Source organism: Macaca thibetana, chromosome 5 (genome assembly GCF_024542745.1).
Source record: "Macaca thibetana thibetana isolate TM-01 chromosome 5, ASM2454274v1, whole genome shotgun sequence".
Classification (NCBI taxonomy): domain Eukaryota; kingdom Metazoa; phylum Chordata; class Mammalia; order Primates; family Cercopithecidae; genus Macaca; species Macaca thibetana.
In genome coordinates this window covers 20479711-20500363 of record NC_065582.1, presented here as the reverse complement: position 1 = coordinate 20500363, position 20653 = coordinate 20479711, and the positions used below count along the sequence as shown (strand labels likewise).

At 35.6% G+C, this 20653-nt stretch overlaps 1 protein-coding gene across 9 annotated transcripts in view; it reads right to left on the bottom strand.

Annotated features, from left to right (window-relative positions):
• NEK1 (NIMA related kinase 1) overlaps positions 1–20653 on the bottom strand; it is a 221442-nt gene that overhangs the window by 94476 nt on the left and 106313 nt on the right. For all 9 annotated transcript variants that reach the window (XM_050791717.1, XM_050791721.1, XM_050791723.1 and 6 more), the window contains 3 exons: positions 8078–8209; positions 6133–6198; positions 5817–6045 (listed from right to left, as the gene is read on the bottom strand). In XM_050791717.1, coding sequence (XP_050647674.1) covers positions 5817–6045; positions 6133–6198; positions 8078–8209 — 427 coding nt within the window. The remainder of the gene's footprint in view (positions 1–5816; positions 6046–6132; positions 6199–8077; positions 8210–20653) is intronic.

The following is a 20653-nucleotide window of genomic DNA, read 5'->3' as shown; positions in this document are numbered from 1 at the left end:
GGGGGAAAAGTTCTAACAAACAAAACTGGGATAACTAAATGTCCATAAGAGAAACCCTCCTGTCCACCCCTCCACTGGAATTTAACCCCTTCAACGCAGGCAGCGAAAACAGAGGTGGAGTCAATGGTCTCTCTGAGCTGAGGAGGAGGTGGAAGTGGGAGTCTAGGGAGGCCAAAGTGGCTAGTGTTTGCAAGATAAGAGTACTGAAGAGTAGTAAGTTTCACAGAGAGAGAACTCAGGAAAATTGTAAAAAGCCCCTTTGAGTCTAAGACCTGAGTACTGATCAGCATATCAGTACATAATGTGTAAAGAAATTTTAGAGAAAGTTTAGAGAAAAGACCACTCAAAAGAAGCAGAGGTAACAATACTTTGAGTTCACACAGCGCCAGAAAGAGTTCCTATTCCCATAAGCCAAAAAAAATTGATTTATAATTCACAAGGTACAAGGCAGATTATTCAGAAAGGTTGTTGATGCAGAAAAGGTAAAAGATTAGCCATATGCTAATGCATAGTAATACTAATAAATACTAATAATATAGATTGCTGCTCTGTTCCAGCTAACAAAGCTTAAAAGCAAGACTTGAAAGAGCCAAGCTATGCACAGGTAACTAAATTGTGTCCAAGAATAAAGGTCAAGAATATTTATAGAAATATAAAAATACATAGCACAAATATTAAAATTCACAACGTTTGGCCGCCCCCAAAAAATTATCAAGCATGTACAGAAACAGAATATTAACTATAAAAAAAGGAGGAAAAAAATCACTGAATCCAATCCAACCCCATAATTACAGAGATAATGTAACTCGTAGACAATGACATTTATAACTGTATTCCATATGTTCAACAAGCTAGAGAGAAGACTGACCATGATAGAGGTAAAGAAAACATTAATAAGATCCATATTGAACTTGTCCAAATGAAGTTCATATAAATGAACCTGTCCATTGAACTCGTCCATTCACACTGGACACAGAAAAACAAAATAGAAGAAATAATGGCCAAGAGTTTTTCAAGTTTGATGAAAAGTATAAATTCATAAATCCAAGATGCTCAACAAAACCCAAGCAAAAGAAACATGATGAAAGTGACATTAAGGCACATTATAATCAAATTCACTGAAACCAAGTCTACAGGGGAAAATCTGAGAAGGAGTCAGAGAAAAAAGACACAGAGGAATAAAACTAAAAATGAGGGTAACAGAAGACTTCTCATCACAAGTAATGTGCATAAGATGCCAGTGGAGCAGCATCATTAAAGCACCAAAAGAAAAACATTTCAATTTAGAATTCTGTGTCTCAGAAAAAATATCTTTGCAAAAGGAAGGCTAAATAAAATAAAAACTTTTACAGACATTTTTATGTCTTTAAAATAAAAACTTTTACAGACATACAAATGTTGAAAGAATCACCAGCAGGACTGTACTACAAAAAATCTCAAAGGAAGTCCTTTAGGCAGAAGAAAAATGATACAAAATAGATACCTTCTACACAAAAGAAATGAAAACGACATGGGTAGACACAAAATAGTTTTTTCTTATTATTTAAATAATTTTAAAGAATAAATGACTATGCTGTATTATGGGATTTATAGCATTAAAAAAATAGCACCAAAGGTTGGGAGGGAACAAATGTAAGTATAGGTGACCCTCGAACAAAGTTTTGAAATGCCGGGTTCACTTATAAACAAATTTTCTTCCATCTATGCCACCCCTCAGACACCAAGACCAACCCCCCACTTCCTCCTCTTCAGCCTACTCAATGTGAAGATGATGCAGATGAAGGATTTTATGATGATCCATTTCCACTTAATAAATAGTAAATATATTTTCTTGTTCTTATTCCTTTAGTAACATTTTCTTTTCTCTTGCTTCCTTTGTTATAAGAATATAGTATATAATACATATAACATGTAAAATATGTGTTAATTGGCTTTATGTTATTGATAAGGCTTCTGGTCAACAGTAGGCTATTACTAGTTACATTTTGGGGGAGTTAAGAGTTACACGTGGATTTTTGACTACAGGGGGGTTTCAATACTGCCTAACCCCCATACTATTCAAGGGTCAACTGTATATTATTATAATATTCTTATACCATATATGAAGTATAATTCAATTGAAGATAGGCTGTGCTAAGATAATACACTATAAACTCTGAAGCAAACACTGAAATAACAATGAGCTATAGCTAATAATTCAACAACAGAGGTAAATGGAATAATAAAAAATAACTAACTCCAAAAAATGCAAAACAGGAGGAAAAAGGAAAGAAAGCATAGATGAGGCAAACAAAAAACAAATAGAAAAATGGTACACAAGCAGTCCCTGACTTATGATGGTTCGACTTAAGATTTTACAACTTTACAACGGGTGTATTAGACTGTAATCCCATTGTAAATTGAGGAGCATCTGGATTTAAATCCAATCACATTAATAATCACATTAAATGTAAATGATCTAAACATACCAGTTAAGGTTATAAGAGTGCATTAAAAAATGAATTTAACAATATGCTGCCCACAAGAAACCCACATTAAATATAAAGACACATATAGATTAAGAGGGAAAAAAGGATAAAGATATACCAGGCTAACGCTGAGCAAAACAAAGTGGGAGTAACTATATCAATATCAAACAAAGAAAACTTTTAATAAAGCAAAGATTTTTTAAAAAGGAAAAGGCTATTAATAATTACAACACAGATGAATCTCAAAAATCATTATGCTTTCAGCCAGAGGTGAGATATTAGGGGAAAAACATCATTATGCTTGAGTGAAAGAAGCCAGACACAAAAGAATACAAACTGTTAAGAGTCTGTTTATATGATATTCTAGAACAGGAACATTTAATCTAAGGTAGAAAAAAAATTCAGGAAAAGTTGCCTCTGGGAGGATAAGACCAGATAATGACTAGGCAGGGGCAAACTTTCTGGGATGATGTTAATGTTCTATATCTTGATGGCTTATTTTGCAGCTCCCAGCATTTGTTAAAACCCAGCAAATATACATTTGCAATGTGTGCATTTCATTGCATGTAAATTTAACATAAAGGAAAAAACAAACATTGAATTCTAATAAATAATTATATGCTGTGAAATACTTAGGGCAAGGTATACCAATGTCTGCAATTTACTCTGAATGGCATGACACAATGACAAACCAATTGATGGTTTTGGTATCAGGATGATGCTGGCCTTATAAAATGAGTTAGGGAGGAGTCCCTCTTTTTCTAATGTTTGGAATAGTTTCAGAAGGAATGGTACCAGCTCCTCTGTACCTCTGGCAGTATTCGGCTGTGAATCCGTCTGGTCCTGGGTTTTTTTTGGTTGGTAGGCTATTAATTACTGCCTGAATTTCAGAACTTGTTATTGGTCTATTTTCAGGGATTCGACTTCTTCCTGGTTTAGTCATGGAAGGGTGTATATGTCCAGGAATGTAACTATTTCTATTTCTTCTAGATTTACTAGTTTATTTGCATAGGCATGTTCATAGTATTCTCTGATGGTAGTCTGTATTTCTGTGGGATTAGTGGTGATATCCCCTTTATCATTTTTTATTGTGTCTATTTGATTCTTCTTTTCTTCTTTATTAGTCTGGCTAGCCATCTATCCATTTTGTTAATCTTTTCAAAAAACCAGCTCCTGGGTTGATTTTTTTTTTTGAAGGGCTTTTCAAGTCTCTATCTTCTTTCAGTTCTGCTCTGATCTTAATTATTTCTTGTCTTCTGCTAGTTTTTGAATTTGTTTGCTCTTCCTTCTCTAATTCTTTTAATTGTGATGTTAGTGTGTCAATTTTAGGTCTTTCCCACTTTCTTCTGTGGGCATTTAGTACTATAAATTTCCCTCTAAACACTGCTTTAGCCGTGTCCCAGAGATTCTCATACATTGTGTCTTTGTTCTCATTGGTTTCAAAGAGTATCATTATTTCTGCCTTCATTTCCCAAGTTAGGAAAAAAAGCACCCAAAAAGATTACAGAGAACACAAGACATGAAATAGTGTCTATTCCTACCAGCCAAACTGGAAAACCTCATCATTCCTTATGTAGAGCACTCAGAAGTGTCTTATCTCCTAAATGGGGATAATTAGCATTAGACTAAACATGGCTCTGATCTCATCTCACAAATATTAAAAATAAGACATGAATGAATCAAACTGAGCCCAAGTATTAAAACTTAACTGCATTCCAGAATAAATCTCCAGAATAATTACAAAAATACAAAAATACCTAGTACCCAACAAGGTAAAGTGCAAAATGTCCCACATCCAATTAAAAATAGCCAAGCATGCAAAGAAACAGAGGAATATGACCTGTAACAAGGAGAAAAGGCAATCAATAAAATGGACCCAATAAAATTCTAACATGTGACACAGATGTTAGAATAAGTAAAGACATTAATAAAGTTTTTACAACTGTATTCCATATGATCAAAAAAGTTAAGCAGAGACATGGCAGACAGAAAAACAACTCCTTAAACTTCTGGAGGTGAAAACTACAATATCTGAGATGAAAAGTACATTGAATAGGATTAACAGCAGATTGGATATGGCAGGAAAAAAAGACTATCATCTGTTAAAGATAGAGTAATAGAAACTATCCACAATGAAACACAACAAGAATCTAAAAAAATAAAATGAAAAGAGCACCACTGAGGTATGAGACAAAAAGTGAAACTGGAGTCCCTAAAGGACAGAAGGAGGAGGCATGGAAAAAATATTAGAAGAAATGATGGCTGAAAGTGTTCCAAATGTGTCAACCATAAACCCAAATATACAAGAAGCTCAATGAATCCCAAGGACGGAAGCATGAAGAAAACTATACCAAGGTATTTTACAATCATATTGCTCAAAACCAGTGATAAAGACAAATCATAAAAGCAGTCAGATAGTGTCCCCACCCAAATCTCATCTCGAATTATAATCATGTGTTGAGGGAGATAGGTGATTGGATCTTGGGGGCTCTTCCAAGACTGATTTATGGTCTCTTACGTATTCCTGCAGTAGTCTATGATTATTCCTAGCATATTATTTATCAACTACAATTATCTCTTTACTTGCCTGCCTTTCCACTAGACCTTAAGCTCCTTAAGGGGAGGGACTACATTCTAAACATTATTATATTTCCATTGCTTCAGAGTGTATTCCATATAGTAGGTATCCAATAAAGAATTGTTGAATAAATAAGCAAAGTAAATGCTATCAAGTCTTTGGGCTTTTTTCCAGTGCAAGAAAAAAATTCTACAAAAGCAGTCTGTGAAAAAAATTACTTAAAATCAGATTTGTTGATGGTCAGACTTGTCCTTCTAGAATGTAAGCTCCACAAGAGCATGTTTCTGTTTTGTTTCTATATCTCCAATGCCTAGAATAATGTAAGAAAATATAGATTCTTAGTAATTATCACTGAATAAATAAATCATTAAGTCAGATTTTCTCAATACTCTCACTAAATGCCTAAGAGATGTTTCTGAGACACTACTCTGGTTCTCATCAAGAATTATTTGTAGTAACAGATTAATTTAACATAGTATACAGAGTTAAAGTAATACAATTTAAATATGTATCATTAGTTCCCTCTTTCACACTATACACTTCTGTAATAAAAATCCTTGCCATTAAGGCTGATTAGTTTGATAAGTTTTCTCTGTTCTTCACATCTCCCTGTGAGAGGGAGGCACTTCTACTTGCCCAAAAGGAGAATATATAGAATTCTTTCAGCTTCTCTCGGTTCTTCTAAGTGTTCATTTTTTTTCAGAGTGGTTAGTCTATAAGTTTATATATTACTAGACCTAAATAGGATATTAATATACTTCTGTACATACTTTCAGTTGTAGAGAAGGATGTATCTAGTGTTAACTCATCCAGAGGAATCACAAGTTGACCTCCTGCCTCCCACTTCTTGCGATCAGATGAAACTGATTTTTCTTTTTCATGCTCTTTGGCATCTTCAAGAACATTTATCTCACAAGTATCAGAGAGATGCTGCTTTCCTTTTTCATCTTCTTGAGCTTTAAGATTTTCATTTAATCTACGAAGTATTTCTCGCTTACTCTGAAAGTTATAACATTGTATATTTTAATATTTTAATATGTATATCATTAAGTAAAATGACTGATAAATGTCGAAAATTATACTTACTGAAATAGCATTGTTGGTCTTTTGCATTTCTTCTGAAATTTCCCGGATATCAGTTAAACTACTGTCCTTTAAATGCAGATAGATACAGAGGAAGCAACAATTTTATTTTTTTAAATCTACCTTTAAAAATATGATATCCTTGTTACTTTTTGCTTTTCATTACTTTGTTCCTTGTAAATTTTTTATTCCTATAAAATGTTAACAAAGCTTCATTATCAGCAATGATTAACCTTTAAATATTATTAATTAGACAACATAGAGAGGGGCCAATTCTCAATTATTTGTCATATTTTTGGATTACTGCTCACATAATTAAGTATATCCTCTGACAGTTTGGCACTTGATTTTTTGGTAATTTAAGTCAGTGGTAGAATTAAGAAGAAAATTCATATACTCTCTTAATTATAACTACAAAAAGTTTTGATAGATGAAGTAATTCAAAATAGGCTGTGTAATTTTAAAACTGTCTTTATGTTTCATGTATATAAATCCTTGTTAAGCCATAGTACTAAATGTAATTGAGAAGTGGCTGTCCTCCCTAAACAAAGAGTGTAACAAAAATTAGTTCTGAGTCATTTGTACTACAAATGACATAAATTTAATATCCTAATTAGCATTGTCAAAGCAATCTAGACTATTTAAAATTAAAAAATATACGAAAAGAAGAAATTAGCAGTTATGAAAGCTATGAAAGCAAAGGCATGTAGAAGGTTCAAAGTAAGAGCAATTTTCAAAGTTTTAAGTGACATTTACCAACACAACACAGAAAGAAAACCATTCAGTTATGTGGATTACCTCAAATTTTGTAATACTTAAAAAAAATAAAAAATTTGGCAGTCAGTTTCAAAGTAATATATGAAGCAATGAGACAAAGAACATTTTACCCAGTAAAGTAGTCAGGAATTAGCAGTCCTACAACCAGAGAGATGAACAGCTATTGAGATGTGAGACTGGGTATCAAGAAGGGACCACAGAGTGGTATCTAAAGTGGGAGTAACAACGTAGCACTTGCAAAGTCGTTATCAGAAAGAAAAAGTGACTAAGCCTACTTGAAGAACAATCATTTCTTACATGAACTTCTTCAGAATGATCAAGAAACTTATATTTTCCTACTTAGTCTTATTTTCAAAATCAACCCAAAGGCTGTTAAAAAAAACAACTAGTGTACCAATTTTGTCTGCAAATATTTACTGAAACTCAACAAATAAAAGGCACAGACATCCATTACCAGAAAAGAGGAAAATGAAGTTACTATGTTTTCTGATTCAGTAGACTTTTCTCCGTCTGTCTGTTGAATTCTAGGCAGCAGCCCCACACTACGAGCCCATTTCTCTTAACCCCTGAACAGAGTCTTCACATTTCAGACAGATACCTGAAATATACTTCTAAGTTTAAGCTTTTCATTTGTCTATGTTTCTGTTTTACTATCTGTATGGCATGACAGAGATTCAAAAGTAGAAGGTAAAAGGAATAACTGATGAATTAATTGTAGTTATACTGAGTCCTCTAACATTTGCTATGTCACAAAATTTGAATAAATGTAAACATGTGTTGGACTTAATTTCTAGAGCTACTTTAGTACTAAAGAGACATACTAAAATAATGATTTTTTTAAAAGTGAACATTTGTTAATCATGAGGGTTGGGTAGAAAAATGTTTGTAATGTTATTTTCAGTACATTTCTATGTGTATTTTATTTTTTCAATATTCTTTTAAAGTGATATGAGTTATTATAATATATTTTCATCTACCAGGTGGTCTTAGATATAAAACTTATAAACAATGAGGCTCCAGTATTCTGAGTAAACTAAAATCTCTTAAAAAGTAATTTTTTTCTCTAGAAAAACCTGAAAGGGACAATAAGGATTAATGTGATTTCATTAAATTTAACTTCCTTTTAAATAATCTTTTGACTTTGAGGAGTTCTGAATCTTAGGAAACTTACCATGCCAACTTCTTTCAAAGCTGAAGTCACAGAAATAACCGATCTCATCTGTTGCTTTGATGGAGAGCCACCTGTTTCATGCTGTCCCAAAGGTGGAGAAACATCAGAACTCTTAACTCCTTTAGCCACCAACTATAAAAAAGAATTTTATTAAATACATTAGGGATTTTATATGTGCATGAAGAAATAAAATGGTACATATCAGATAACTATTTATCCACTCTATCCAGAAGTAATTTTTTCATTCCTGAATTATCTGTTGAGCAAGGCATAATGATGCTACACGCTGGGGATACAGCAGTGACTAGCGGAAAAAACCTCTGGTCTCAGATGTAAACATAGTCATGTCACATAGTCCTAAATAACCCGCTTTCACTGCATTATCAATGTTTCATAAAATGATCCTGAAAAACTGTCTTTCAAAGATTCAAGTGTAAGATTTTTGTTAATCTTACACCCTAGAACTTAAAGTATATTAATAATAAAAAAAAAAAGAAAAAAAAAGAAATGCTTTTGTAATTTCTGCAGGTTTGGGTACAATCTTCTCAAAGTTCAAATGTCAATTACTCAACATAAAAGGCCTCATAAAAATGCCAACATAAATGAGAATGGAAGGAGAAACAGATTCAGGTAGTATTTACTTCTTTTACAAAGTAATTTTTTAAAAAAAAATTTACTTCACTGAAAATATGTTGTATTAACACATGTGCTTGTTTTTATCTTGCCATTTAAACTCTAACAAAGCAAGATTCTGAACCCTTAATTAATACAAGGAAATGACATTAATGGGTATGACAATAGTAACACAGCAGGAAGTTTACTCTCTACTCCCTATTCCTAGTCTTCCTGAATCTAGGAAACGAGACTTTCTGCGGAGTATACATTTCAAACACAATATTTATTGAGTATCTTTTAAAAATAAAGTAATCATACAATCTTAATATTTAGGCTTCTAGACCTTCACTTCATATCAATACAGGCGTACCTCTGAGATATTGTGCACTTGGTTCCAGACCGCTGCAATAACGGTAATATTGCAATAAAGTGAGTCACACAAATTCTGGGGTTTCTCAGTGCATATAAAATTTATGTTTACAATATTCTGTAGCCTATTAAGTGTGCAATAGCATTATGTCTAAAAAATGATGTACATACCTTAATAAACACCTCATTCCTAAAAAAAATGCTAATGATTCTTCTGAGCTTTCAATAAATTGTAATCATTTTGCTGGTGGAGGGGCTTGCCTTGATACTGATGGCTACTGACTGATCAGGGTGGTGACTGCTAGATGTTGGAGTGGCTATGACGATTTCTTAAAATAAGACAAAAATGAAGTTTGCTGCATCCATTGACTCTTTCATGAAAATATTCTTTTGATTTTGTAAAAATATTTTAAAAATCCTTTATTATTTAAATAAAGATTGAGGTCTCACTATATTGCCTAGGCTGGTCTTGAACTCCTGGCTTCAATGATTGTCCTGACTCAGCCTCACAAAGTGCTGGGATTAAAAGCATAAGCCACCGTGCCTAGCCCATGAAAATATTTATCTGCAGCATGTGATGCTGTTGCATTTTACCCATAGTAGAAGTTCTTTCAAAACCGGAGTCAGTCCTCTCAAACCCTGCTATTGCTTTATCGACTAAGTTTACAAAATATTCTAAATTCCTTGTCATTTCAACAACGTTCAAAATAGCTTCACCAGAAGTAGACTCCACCTCAAGAAACCACTTTCTTTGCTCCTCCATAAGAAGCAACTCCTCATCCATTCAAGTTTATCATGAGATTGTAGCCATTCAGCCGTATCTTCAGATTCCCCTTGTCATTCTACTTCTCTTGCTATTTCTACCACATCTACAGTGACTTCCTCCACTGAAATCTTGAACCTTTCAAAGTCATCCATGAAGAATGTAGTCAACTTCTTCCAAAAACTGTTAATGTTGGCATTAACATTAACATGACATTAACTCCTTCCAAGAAAAAAAAAGTTCTGAATGGCATCTAGAATGACGAATGATGAATACTTTTTAGAAGGCTTTCAATTTACTTTGCCCAGATCCATTAGAAGAATCATTATCTATGGCAGCTACAGCCTTAAAAATTTTCTTAAATAAGAAGACTTGAAAGTCAAAACGACTTCTTGATACATTGGCTGCAGAATGGATGTTGTGTTAGCAGGCATGAAAACAACATGAATCTCTTTGTATAATACATCTCCATCAGAGCTCTTGGGTAACTAGGTGCATTGTCAATGAGCAGTAATATTTGAAAGAATTTTTTTTTTTTTTTTCTGACCAGTAGGTCTCAACAATGGGCTTAAAATATTCACAGTAAACCATGCTGTAAACAGATGTGCAGTCATCCAGGCTTTGTTGTTCCATTTATAGAACACAAATAGAATAGATTTAGTATAATTCTTAAGGGTCCTAGGAGTTTCAGAATGGCAAATGAGCACTGGCTTCAACTTGAAGTCACCAGCTGCATTAGCTCCTGATAAGAGAGTCAGCCAGTCTTTTGAATCTTTGAAGTGAGGTACTGACTTCTCTTTAGCTATGAGAGTCCTAGATGGCATCTTCTTCCAATAGAAGGCTGTTTTGTCTACACTGAAAATCCGTTTAGTATTACCACCTTTATCAATGATCTTAGCTACATCTCCTGGATAATGTACTGTAGTTTCTACATCAGCACTTACTGCTTTACCTTCCACTTTTATGTTATGAAGGTGGCTTCTTTCCTTAAACCTCATGAACCAACCTCTGCTAGCCTACAATTTTTCTTCTGTGGCTTCCTTATCTCTCCCAGTCTTCATGGAATTGAGGAGAGTTAGGGCCTTGCTCTGGATTAGGCTTTGGCCAAAGAGAATGTTGTGGCTGGTTTGCTCTTCTATCCAGACCACTAAAGCTTTCTCCATATCAGCAAGAAGGTTGTTTTGCTTTCTTTCTTTCTTTTTTTTTCTAAGAGATGGGGTCTTGCTCTGTCGCCCAGGCTGGAGTGCAAATCCAGGCACGATCATAGCTCACTGCAACCTTGAAATCTTAGGCTCAAATGATTGTTCTGCCTTAGTTTCTCAATGTGGTTGGGACTGGGTGTGTGCCACCACATCCAGCTAATTTTTCTTTCTTTTTTTTTTTAGAGACAGGTTCTTACTATGTTGTCCATGCTAGTCTCAAACTTCTGGCCTCAAGCAATTCTCCTGTCTCAGTCTCCCGAGTTGCTGAGACTACAGGCACCTGGCTGTTTTGCTTTCTTATCACGTGTGTTCACTGGAGTAGAACTTTTTTTTTTTCTTTTTTTTTCTGAGATGGAGTCTTGCACTGTCACTCAGGCTGGAGTGCAATGGTGCTATCTTGGCTCGCTGAAACCTCCGACTCCCTGCTGGGTTTACATGATTCTCCTGCCTCAACCTCCTGAGTAGCTGGGATTGCAGGTGCACACCACCACACCCGGCTAAGTTTTTGTATTTTTAGTAGAGATGGGGTTTCACTATGTTAGCCAGGCTGGTCTTGAGCTCCTGACCTCGTGATCCACCCGCCTCAGCCTCCTAATATGCTGGGATTACAGGCGTGAGCCACCGCACCTGGTCTGGGGTAGCACTTTTAATTTCCTTCAGGAATTTTTCCTTTGCATTCACAACTTGGATAACTGGTGCAAGAGGCTTAATTCTGTGCCTGTCTCAGCTTTCAATATGCCTTCATCACCAAGCTTAATCTTGATTTCAGGTGAGAGACATACAACTCTTTCACTTGAATACTTAAGAGGCCACTGTAAGTCAGTAAGTGACCTAATTTCAATATTATTTTGTCTTAGGGAATAAGGTCTGAGGAGAGAGATAGGGGAACTACCAGTCAGTGGAGCAATCAGAACACACACATTCATCAATTAAATTTCCCATCTTATATGAGTGCAGTCTGTGGTGCCTCAAAACAATTACAACAGTAACATCAAAGATACAATGATAATAATGAAAAAGTTTGAAATACGGCAAGCATTACAAAAATGTGACACAAAGACACAAAATGAGCAAAAGCTGTTGGGAAAATGATAGATTTGCTTGATGCAGGGTTGTCACAAACTTTCAATTTGTAAAAAATGCAGTATTTGTGAAGCACAATAAAACAAGGTATGCCTGTATTTATTTTGTTCAAAAAAGGATGGAAACATTGCTTTAGTCCCATAGTTCAACATTGCTGATAAAGTATACTGATGTTTAAGATGTTACTACAAATAGGCTGGGCAAAGTGGCTCATGCCTGTAATCCCAGCACTTTGGGAGGCCAAGGCGGGTGGATCACAAAGTCACGAGTTCGAGACCAGCCTGGCCAGCATGGTGAAACCCTCTCTCTACTAAAAATATAAAAAATTGACCAGGCATACAGGTGGCGCACACCTGTAGTCCCAGGTACTCAGGAGGCTGAGGCAGGAGAATTGCTTGAACCTGTGAGGTAGAGGTTGCAGTGAGCTGAGATGGCACCACTGCACTCCAGCTTGGATGACAGAGCGAGACTCTGTCTCAAAAAAAAAAAAAAAAGTTGCTACAAATAACTTTTAAAAATGTCTACAGCTCACATAACAGTATTATCACCTTCAAAGAGTAAATCTAAATATTTTGAAACTTTATATTTGCTTTAATTACTATAGAATATAAATTCAAATAAGGTTTCATACACTGAGGGAATAAAAACAAGCTCCAAAGTTATTTTGAATAGCAGCATTTTTAGAACAAATACGTTATTTCTCTAGATGATTATTTAAAAGAAATATACTTTGAATGTACACATTCTGCTATTTTTATTTAAATCAGTAATCACTTCTCTACCACATACTATTACAGGTGTGTGCCACCATGCCCGGTTAATTTTTGTATTTTTAGTAGAAACGGGATTTCACAGGTTGGCCAGGCTGTTCTCGAACTCCCGACCTCGTGATCCGCCTGCCTTGGCTTCCCAGAGTGCAGGGACTACAGGCGTGAGCCACTGCATTTGGCCTGCTATTTCAATATATTAATCTGACATGATTTCTGTGAGAAAAGAAATCTACAATATTTAATTTATCAATAAATTAAAATATGTATTAATACCTATTAAAGCCAAGCACAGTTCTAGATAATAATATCCAAAATGAACTAGACACAATATTTTCTCTGAGGGGATTGTAAATTAGAAAAGACAAAAGAACACATAAATCAACCAGTATGTTACAGAGAAAAAATAAAGAGATATGTACTAAATGATCTGTGGAAGAATGAAACAAAAAATATAGAAGCAACTAACTCTGTAAAGTCAAGAGAGGCACCAGTGAGAACAGCCTTCGCAGAGCAGCCAATGGTCAGCCATTCATTGTTCAGGAAGGCCATAAAATACAGATAAAGTAGGACAGTTCTACATTCAAATGCCAAAACACTCACCAGTCCTGTGATTTTTCATTGATTTCATCCTCTCTGAACCTCACAGTTTTTCTCTAAAACAGAAATGCTGTACTCATTGCCTCTCTGCTATAGGGATTGCATGAGATAATTTATGTAAAGTACACATCTGTGTACCTAATAAATAGTAGCAATTGTTATTTATTTCATTTCCATTAAATAAGATTATTTGGCTTAAACACCAAAAGTCTGATTTGAGATCCTGATGAAATGTATTAAGTTTCAGAATGCAAGTTTCTATCTTTAGAATGCAGACTAAAAACAAAAACCTCCTACATTAACCACGATCAGAAATTAAAATTTGGACATTGTGAGAGACAAATTTACTGGCACTTTTATAATAATGATCTTCAGCAGCCTTCAGTAAATGCTTATGTTCTATAATCAAATGCATACTGATCTCTCCTCTGGGTCAACTAAACCAAACAGATTAGAAGAACCTAAACAGACAAATTCAGACATGAAATCTAAATGAATGAACAAAGGCAGACAGATTACTAACTCTTACAATCAATTAAAAGACAACTAAGTTACTGAAAATTTATGGGTAGTTCAGGATGACTACTGAGATGTGGCAACATCATTATAAGCTAATGTCACATACATAAGTAACTTATTAGTACAGTTGAATTGGGCCTTCCGTATAAACATTATGGTATATTATTTATAATCAGAACCTTAAAGCTTTTCAATATTAACTACATCTTGAAATAAAAGATGATAATGTACTTCTAATTATTGAAAAATAAACCATTACACTAAGCATTTTATACGGAAAGTTGAACAAATATGACAAATCACAAAAATTAATTAAACCAGGAAAACAATATAAAGTTTCATATAAGAGAAAAATATAAAAATTTAGAGCAAAGAATGACCCAATTTTATTACACAATTGATCACCCAGCTAAATCTATAATACATATTTCATTCTAAACATACTTCTTCACTGCGTGCAATGGCTCACGCCTATAATCCCAGTATTTCAGGAGGCTGAGGGAGGAGGAGCACTTGAACCCAGGAGTTTGAGACCCAGTTAATTTTCTTTTTTCTTGTAGAAACGGAGTCTCACCAGACCAGTGAGACTCTATTTGTATAAAAAATAAGAAAATTAGCTGGGCGTGGTGATGTGTGCTAAGGGTCCCAGATACAGACAGGCTGAGGCAGGACCTTAAGCCCAGCAGGTCAAAATTGCAGAGAGTCATGTTCATACCACTGCACTCCAGCCTGAGTGACAGAGCAAGACCCTGTCTCAAAACAAAACAAAACAAAACAAACAAAGCACAGTCTTTCAAAGTTCAATCACAATTTTAAATATAAAAATTTGCAAAAAAAAAGATAAAACATTGACCTGAAAGTTTCATAATTCAGGTTTAAAAGAAATGCTTTAGAAGCTTTTTTTTCTTAGCCATTTTTCCCACAAGATTCATAAATTTAAGGCTTCTCAGCATTGCTTTTATTGTCACAAAATGTTTTCAATCATCACTGTAAAACTGTTTCTACTTTATGTGTCAATTTTACTATGTGCTAAAAAATTAAGCAGCAGTGCCACCAAATGACAAAACTCAAAATTTCACCAAATAGTGAGGCGAGGCTTATAAACACATGAAACCACCAGTCTGCTTACTCTTGATGCATAGATCAATAAGAAACATATTTTCATCTTTATGCTGACTTATTAGTGAGGATGTAATGTATATTAGGAAAGTATTATTAAATGGCTTAATTTCATATTTTGAATACAGAGTAACTTCACACATAGTTATATACGGCCTAAAGATATATCATGGCCAAATCTTACCAAATTCATATTTAACTTCTCAAAACCTTGTCTTTGAAGAACCAATAATATAAAAGTATTTGTATTTGAATAAATTTTCTTAACTAGTATTGCCATAATGCTTTTACAAGAATGTCTAAGAATAAGAACAAGGTAGCCAGAAGCAGTAAGTGTGTACACCCTGGGGGGAGCCTTACAGGCATGCATGGAAAGTCTAAAAATAAGACAAAGATGGAAATAGAAAAACACAAGAATTTATATTCAAAATATTTTATCCATCCTAACCAAGACAGAATCTCCCTAATTCTATTTTTCACTGAATTTTAATTCTTAAAACATTGCTACCCTTTTAAAAAACTGAACCTATCTTCCTTACATACTTCATTCACAATATAGCATACATGATGGCTGAAAACGTAACACTATATTATTTGGCTCTTCCAAAAAACGGACCCCCATCATTATACATTGTTCTCCATATATAAATCCCAATTGGTACTACAATTTTTATCATTAAATATGTCAAAGAGAAAATTTTATAAAATTAGGTATATACTGCCAAGGAATCACAATAGTTAAGGCAGTGATTTTTTTTCTTCACTTTAAGTTCCAGGGTACCTGTGCAGAATGTGCAGGCTTGTTACATAGGTAAATGTGTGCCATGGTGGTTTGCCGCACAGATCAACTCATCACGCAGGTATTAAGGCCAGCATCTGTTAGCTATTCTTCCTGATGCTCTCCCTTCCTCCACATCCCTCAAAAGCCCCAAAACGTGTGTTGTTCCCACCAAGGTGTCCATGTATTCTGACGGTTCAGCTCCCACTTATAAGTGATATCATGAGGTGTTTGGTTCTCTGTTCCTGTGTTAGTCCGTTGAGGATAACAGCTTCCAGCTCCATCAATGTCCCTGCAAAGGACATGATCTTATTCCTTTCTATGGCTGCATAGTATTCTATGGTGTATATATATCATGTTTTCTTTATCCAGTCTATCACTGATGGAAATTTGGGTTGATTCTATGTCTTTGCTATCGTGAATAGTGCTGCAATGAAGATATGTATGCATATATCTTTATATGCATGAATGTAGAATGATTTATATATTTTGGGGTATATACCCACTAATGGGATTGCTGGGTCAAATAGTGTATCTGCTTCTAGATCTTTGAGGAATCCCCACACTGTCTTCCAAAATGGCTGAACTAATTTATGCTTCCACCAACAGTGTAAATGCATTCCTTTTTCTCTGTAACCTTGCCACCATCTGTTGTTTCTTGATTTTTTAATAATTGTCATTCTGACTGGCGTGAGATGGTATTTCTCTGTGGTTTTGATTTGCATTTCTCTAATGATCAGTGATGTTGAGCTTTTTTTCATGTTCGTTGGCCGCATGCATGTCTTCTTTTAGGAAGTGTCTGTTTATGTCCTTTGCTCATTTTTTGATGGGTAAAAATGGACATTTTTGTTTTTTTCTTGTAAATTTAAGTTCCTTGTAGACTCTGGATATTAGCTCTTTGTCACATGGATACACTGCAAAAATTTTCTCCCATTCTGTAGGTTGTCTGCTCACTCTGATGATAGTTTCTTTTGCTGTGCAAAAGCTCTCTAGTTTAATCAGATCCCATTTGCCAATTTTTGCTTTTGTTGCTATGGCTTTTGGCATTTCATCATGAAATCTTTGCTTGTGCCTGTGTCCTGAAGGATACTGTCTAGATTTTCTTCTAGGATTTCTATAGTTTCGGGTTTTACATTTACGTCTTTAATCCATCTTGAGTTAACTTTGTATAAAGTATAAGGAAGGGGGGTCCAATTTCAATTTTCTGCATATGACTAGTCAGTTCTCCCAGCACCATTTATTAAATAGGGAATCCTTTCCCCATTGCTTGTTTTTGTCAGGTTTTTCAAAGATCAGTTGGGTGTAGGTATGTGGTTTATTTCTGAGTTCTCTATTCTGTTCCATTGTTCTATGTGTCTATTTTTGTACTAGTACCATCCTGTTTTGGTTACAGGGCAGTGATTTTTATCCTTTGTTAGACTGAAAATATTATACTTTTGAGAATCCAAGGAAATATATGTGGTTTTACTGAAGAAAATGTGCCAACATACAAACTGCCAAACTTTACATTAATATTTTAGGGGGCTTAATAATGCTAGCCTCAACTCTGAATTCCATGTTAACCACTCCTGAGTCATGGCCAATGAATAAAGATAGATATATGAACACTACCCCCCAATATAACATCTAGATTATGCTGTCTTAGACTTTCTATTGAAACAACAGTTAAATAACTTTAATCAATTTTTTTTGTATATTAAGCTGGACTTAAATACGTACATTATAAATATTATTTTTCTACACAATTTAGATAGAGCAACATTAGAGAATAAGCCCTTCATCTAGATGAGGAAATAAAGGCCACAAACATTAAGTCACTCCTCAAACAGGCTAATTAATTGGCAAGGCTGAGACCAAAAATCAGGTATTCTGATTCCTAGTCTCATTTTTTTCCCACTATACCAGTGTGCATTAAATAAACAGATCTTTCCTGAACATTTCCCTATGCACGGTTCTGGAATATCATGAGACGCCGAATTCCCAGTGAATTTATTTGTGTTACTATTCACCAGGTACCATGCTGAGCATTTTACATGGTAAATCGGTTAAGATTCTTTGGTTGAAGGCAATAGAAACTAACCACAGAGGGACAGAGGGAGGGAGGGAGGGAGAAAGGGAGGGAGGCAGCTAGGTAGCCAGGCAGCCAGGCAAGGAGGGTGGTGACATCAGCAGGATGGCAAATGTCTAATGCTCTACCCTCTGCCTCACAAAAAAGGACGAAAACAATGAATAGATAATCACATTTTGACCAGAATGACTGAAGGAGAACGTCAAAGAACAGCAAGGGAGTGGCAGAAACCCTGTGAAGCACAGGCTAAGGAAGGTCATATACAGAAGGGTGGAGTCGCTGCTGTGCTATTCCCTTCCCCCAGTGCCTAAGCCACAGCTGTGCCCCACCATTCATGGGCCCTTGTTGCTGCTGTACCCAGCCTCACAAAGCATGGTACATTGTTATGGCCTGCCATGCCAGAATCACCACTATAAGGAATCTCCTCTCCTGGTGTCCAAGTTGCCACTGTGCCCTACCAGCTCCAGAAACTGATTGCAGTTATGCCCTGCTCCCTAGGGCCCAAGTCTCTAGAACATCTCTTCTTCTCCAGACCCATGCCAGCGCTGTGCCTTGACTCTCAGGATCAGAGTCACAGCTATATCCCTGCTACCTGGGCCCAAGTTACTGGGGAATACCTTAGAGTCACAGTCCCCACCTTTGTAGAACAGCTTCATCTACCCATACCTCAAAGAGTGAACTTCTATTCAAGTCACAAGTAGTAATTCAGGAAGACAGTGGGCCCAGGACCCCAGTACCACTGTAGGCTACTTGTGAGCTCTGCCAAATCTGACACCAAGAAGGATTTCCCCAACAAAGTCTTCCCGTGGTGGGATAAACAAGAAGAGGAGGACCCCCATTAAAGCCCTTGCCACTGAGAATCCTAATAACCTATGCTGCTACCACCGCTGTCATACACTCCTACAGACTTGGCTAAAGTACCTGCAGCCATTACTGATACTGATTACAACTGAAGAAGCTGCATGGACACTACACTACCATGCCTACCTGGAACCAGAGGCAGAACCTCTGCCCTTGAGCCACTGCACCACCACCCGCAGAGCCAATGCATCCTGCTCAACTGACCCCCTAGCAACCATCTGTAGGTAAAATCATTCCCTACAAAAGCAACTGTATAAATTTGGAAGAGGTCACTGATCCACTAGATATGCAGTTATCAATGCAAGGACACAAGAAACATGAAAAAGCAGGAAAACATGACACCATCAAAGGAACATAATTCTCCAGTTAACGACCCCAAAGAAATGGAAATTTACAAGTTACCTGAAAGAGAAATCAAAGTAATGATCTTACGGAAACTCAGGGATATACAAGAGAATAGACAATTCAATGAAATCAGCAAAATAATCCATGATATGAATGACAGACTCAATAAAGATATACATAACATTAAAAGAACAAAACAGAAATCTTGGGGCTGAAGAATTAAATGAATGAAATTGTTAAAAATTGAAAGCTTCAACAGCAGACTAGATCAAGCAGAGGAAACAATCTGTGAATTTGAAGATAGGTCTTTTGAAATTGCCCAGATAGAGGAAAAGTGAAGAAAGTCTACAGGAATTATGGAACACCATGAAATGAACAAATGCCACAGTATGAGCTCTAGAAAGAAGAGATGAGGCCGGGCATGGTGGCTCACATCTGTAATGCCAGCACTTTGGGAGGCCAAGGCAGGAGGATCACGAGGTCAGGAGATCAAGATCATTCTGGCTAACATGGTGAAGCCCTGTCTCTACTAAAAATACAAAAAGTTAGCTGGACATGGTGGCATGTGCCTGTAGTCCCAGCTACTCGGGAGGCTGAGGCAGGAGAATCGCTTGAACCCAGGAGGTGGAGGTTGCAGTGAGCCAAGATCACACCACTGCACTCCAGTGACAGAGCAAGACTCCATCTTAAAAAAAAAAAAAAAAAAAAAATTGGAAAGAGAGAAGAGATGGAGAAAGGTACAGGAAGTTTTTTAAGTGAGGTATTTGCTGAACACTTCCCAAGTCTCGGAAGCAATATGGTCATGCATATCTACTGAAGTTGAAAACCAGCAAACAGGTTCAATGCAAAGAGGTCCTCACCAAGGCACTTTATAATTAAAACATTAAAAGTAAAAGACAAAGAATTTTAAAAGCAGAGGGAGAAGAGCATCAAGCAACATACAAGGGGCTCACCATTAGACTATCAGCAGATTCTCAGCAGAAATCTTGCAGATCAGGAGAGAACGGGATAATATATTCAAGGTGCTAATTTAAAAAAAAAAAAAATCCTGCCAGCCAACAATCCAACAATACTATACTCAGAAAAGCTGTTTTTCAGAAATAAAACAGAAGTAAAGTTTTTCCCAGATAGACAAAAGCTAAGGGAATTCATCACCTCTAGATCTGATTTATGAGAAACGCTTAAGAGTTCTTCAACCAGAAACAAAAGAACAATAATTACTACTACAAGAACATATCAAAGTATAAAACTCACTGGTAGAGAGGTATTTATACATATTCAAATTCAGAATATTCCATTACTGCAATGGTGGTGTGTAAATCTCTCAAATTGCTATTATAAAGGTTAAATGTTGAAACAGTCAAAAATAACTGTAATTGCATTAAGTTGTTATGAAGTCCAAAATGTAAAAAGGTATAAACTGTGACAGCAAAAATAATTGTGAGGAGGGTAAAAGTCTAGAATATTTTCATGTGACAAAGTTAAAT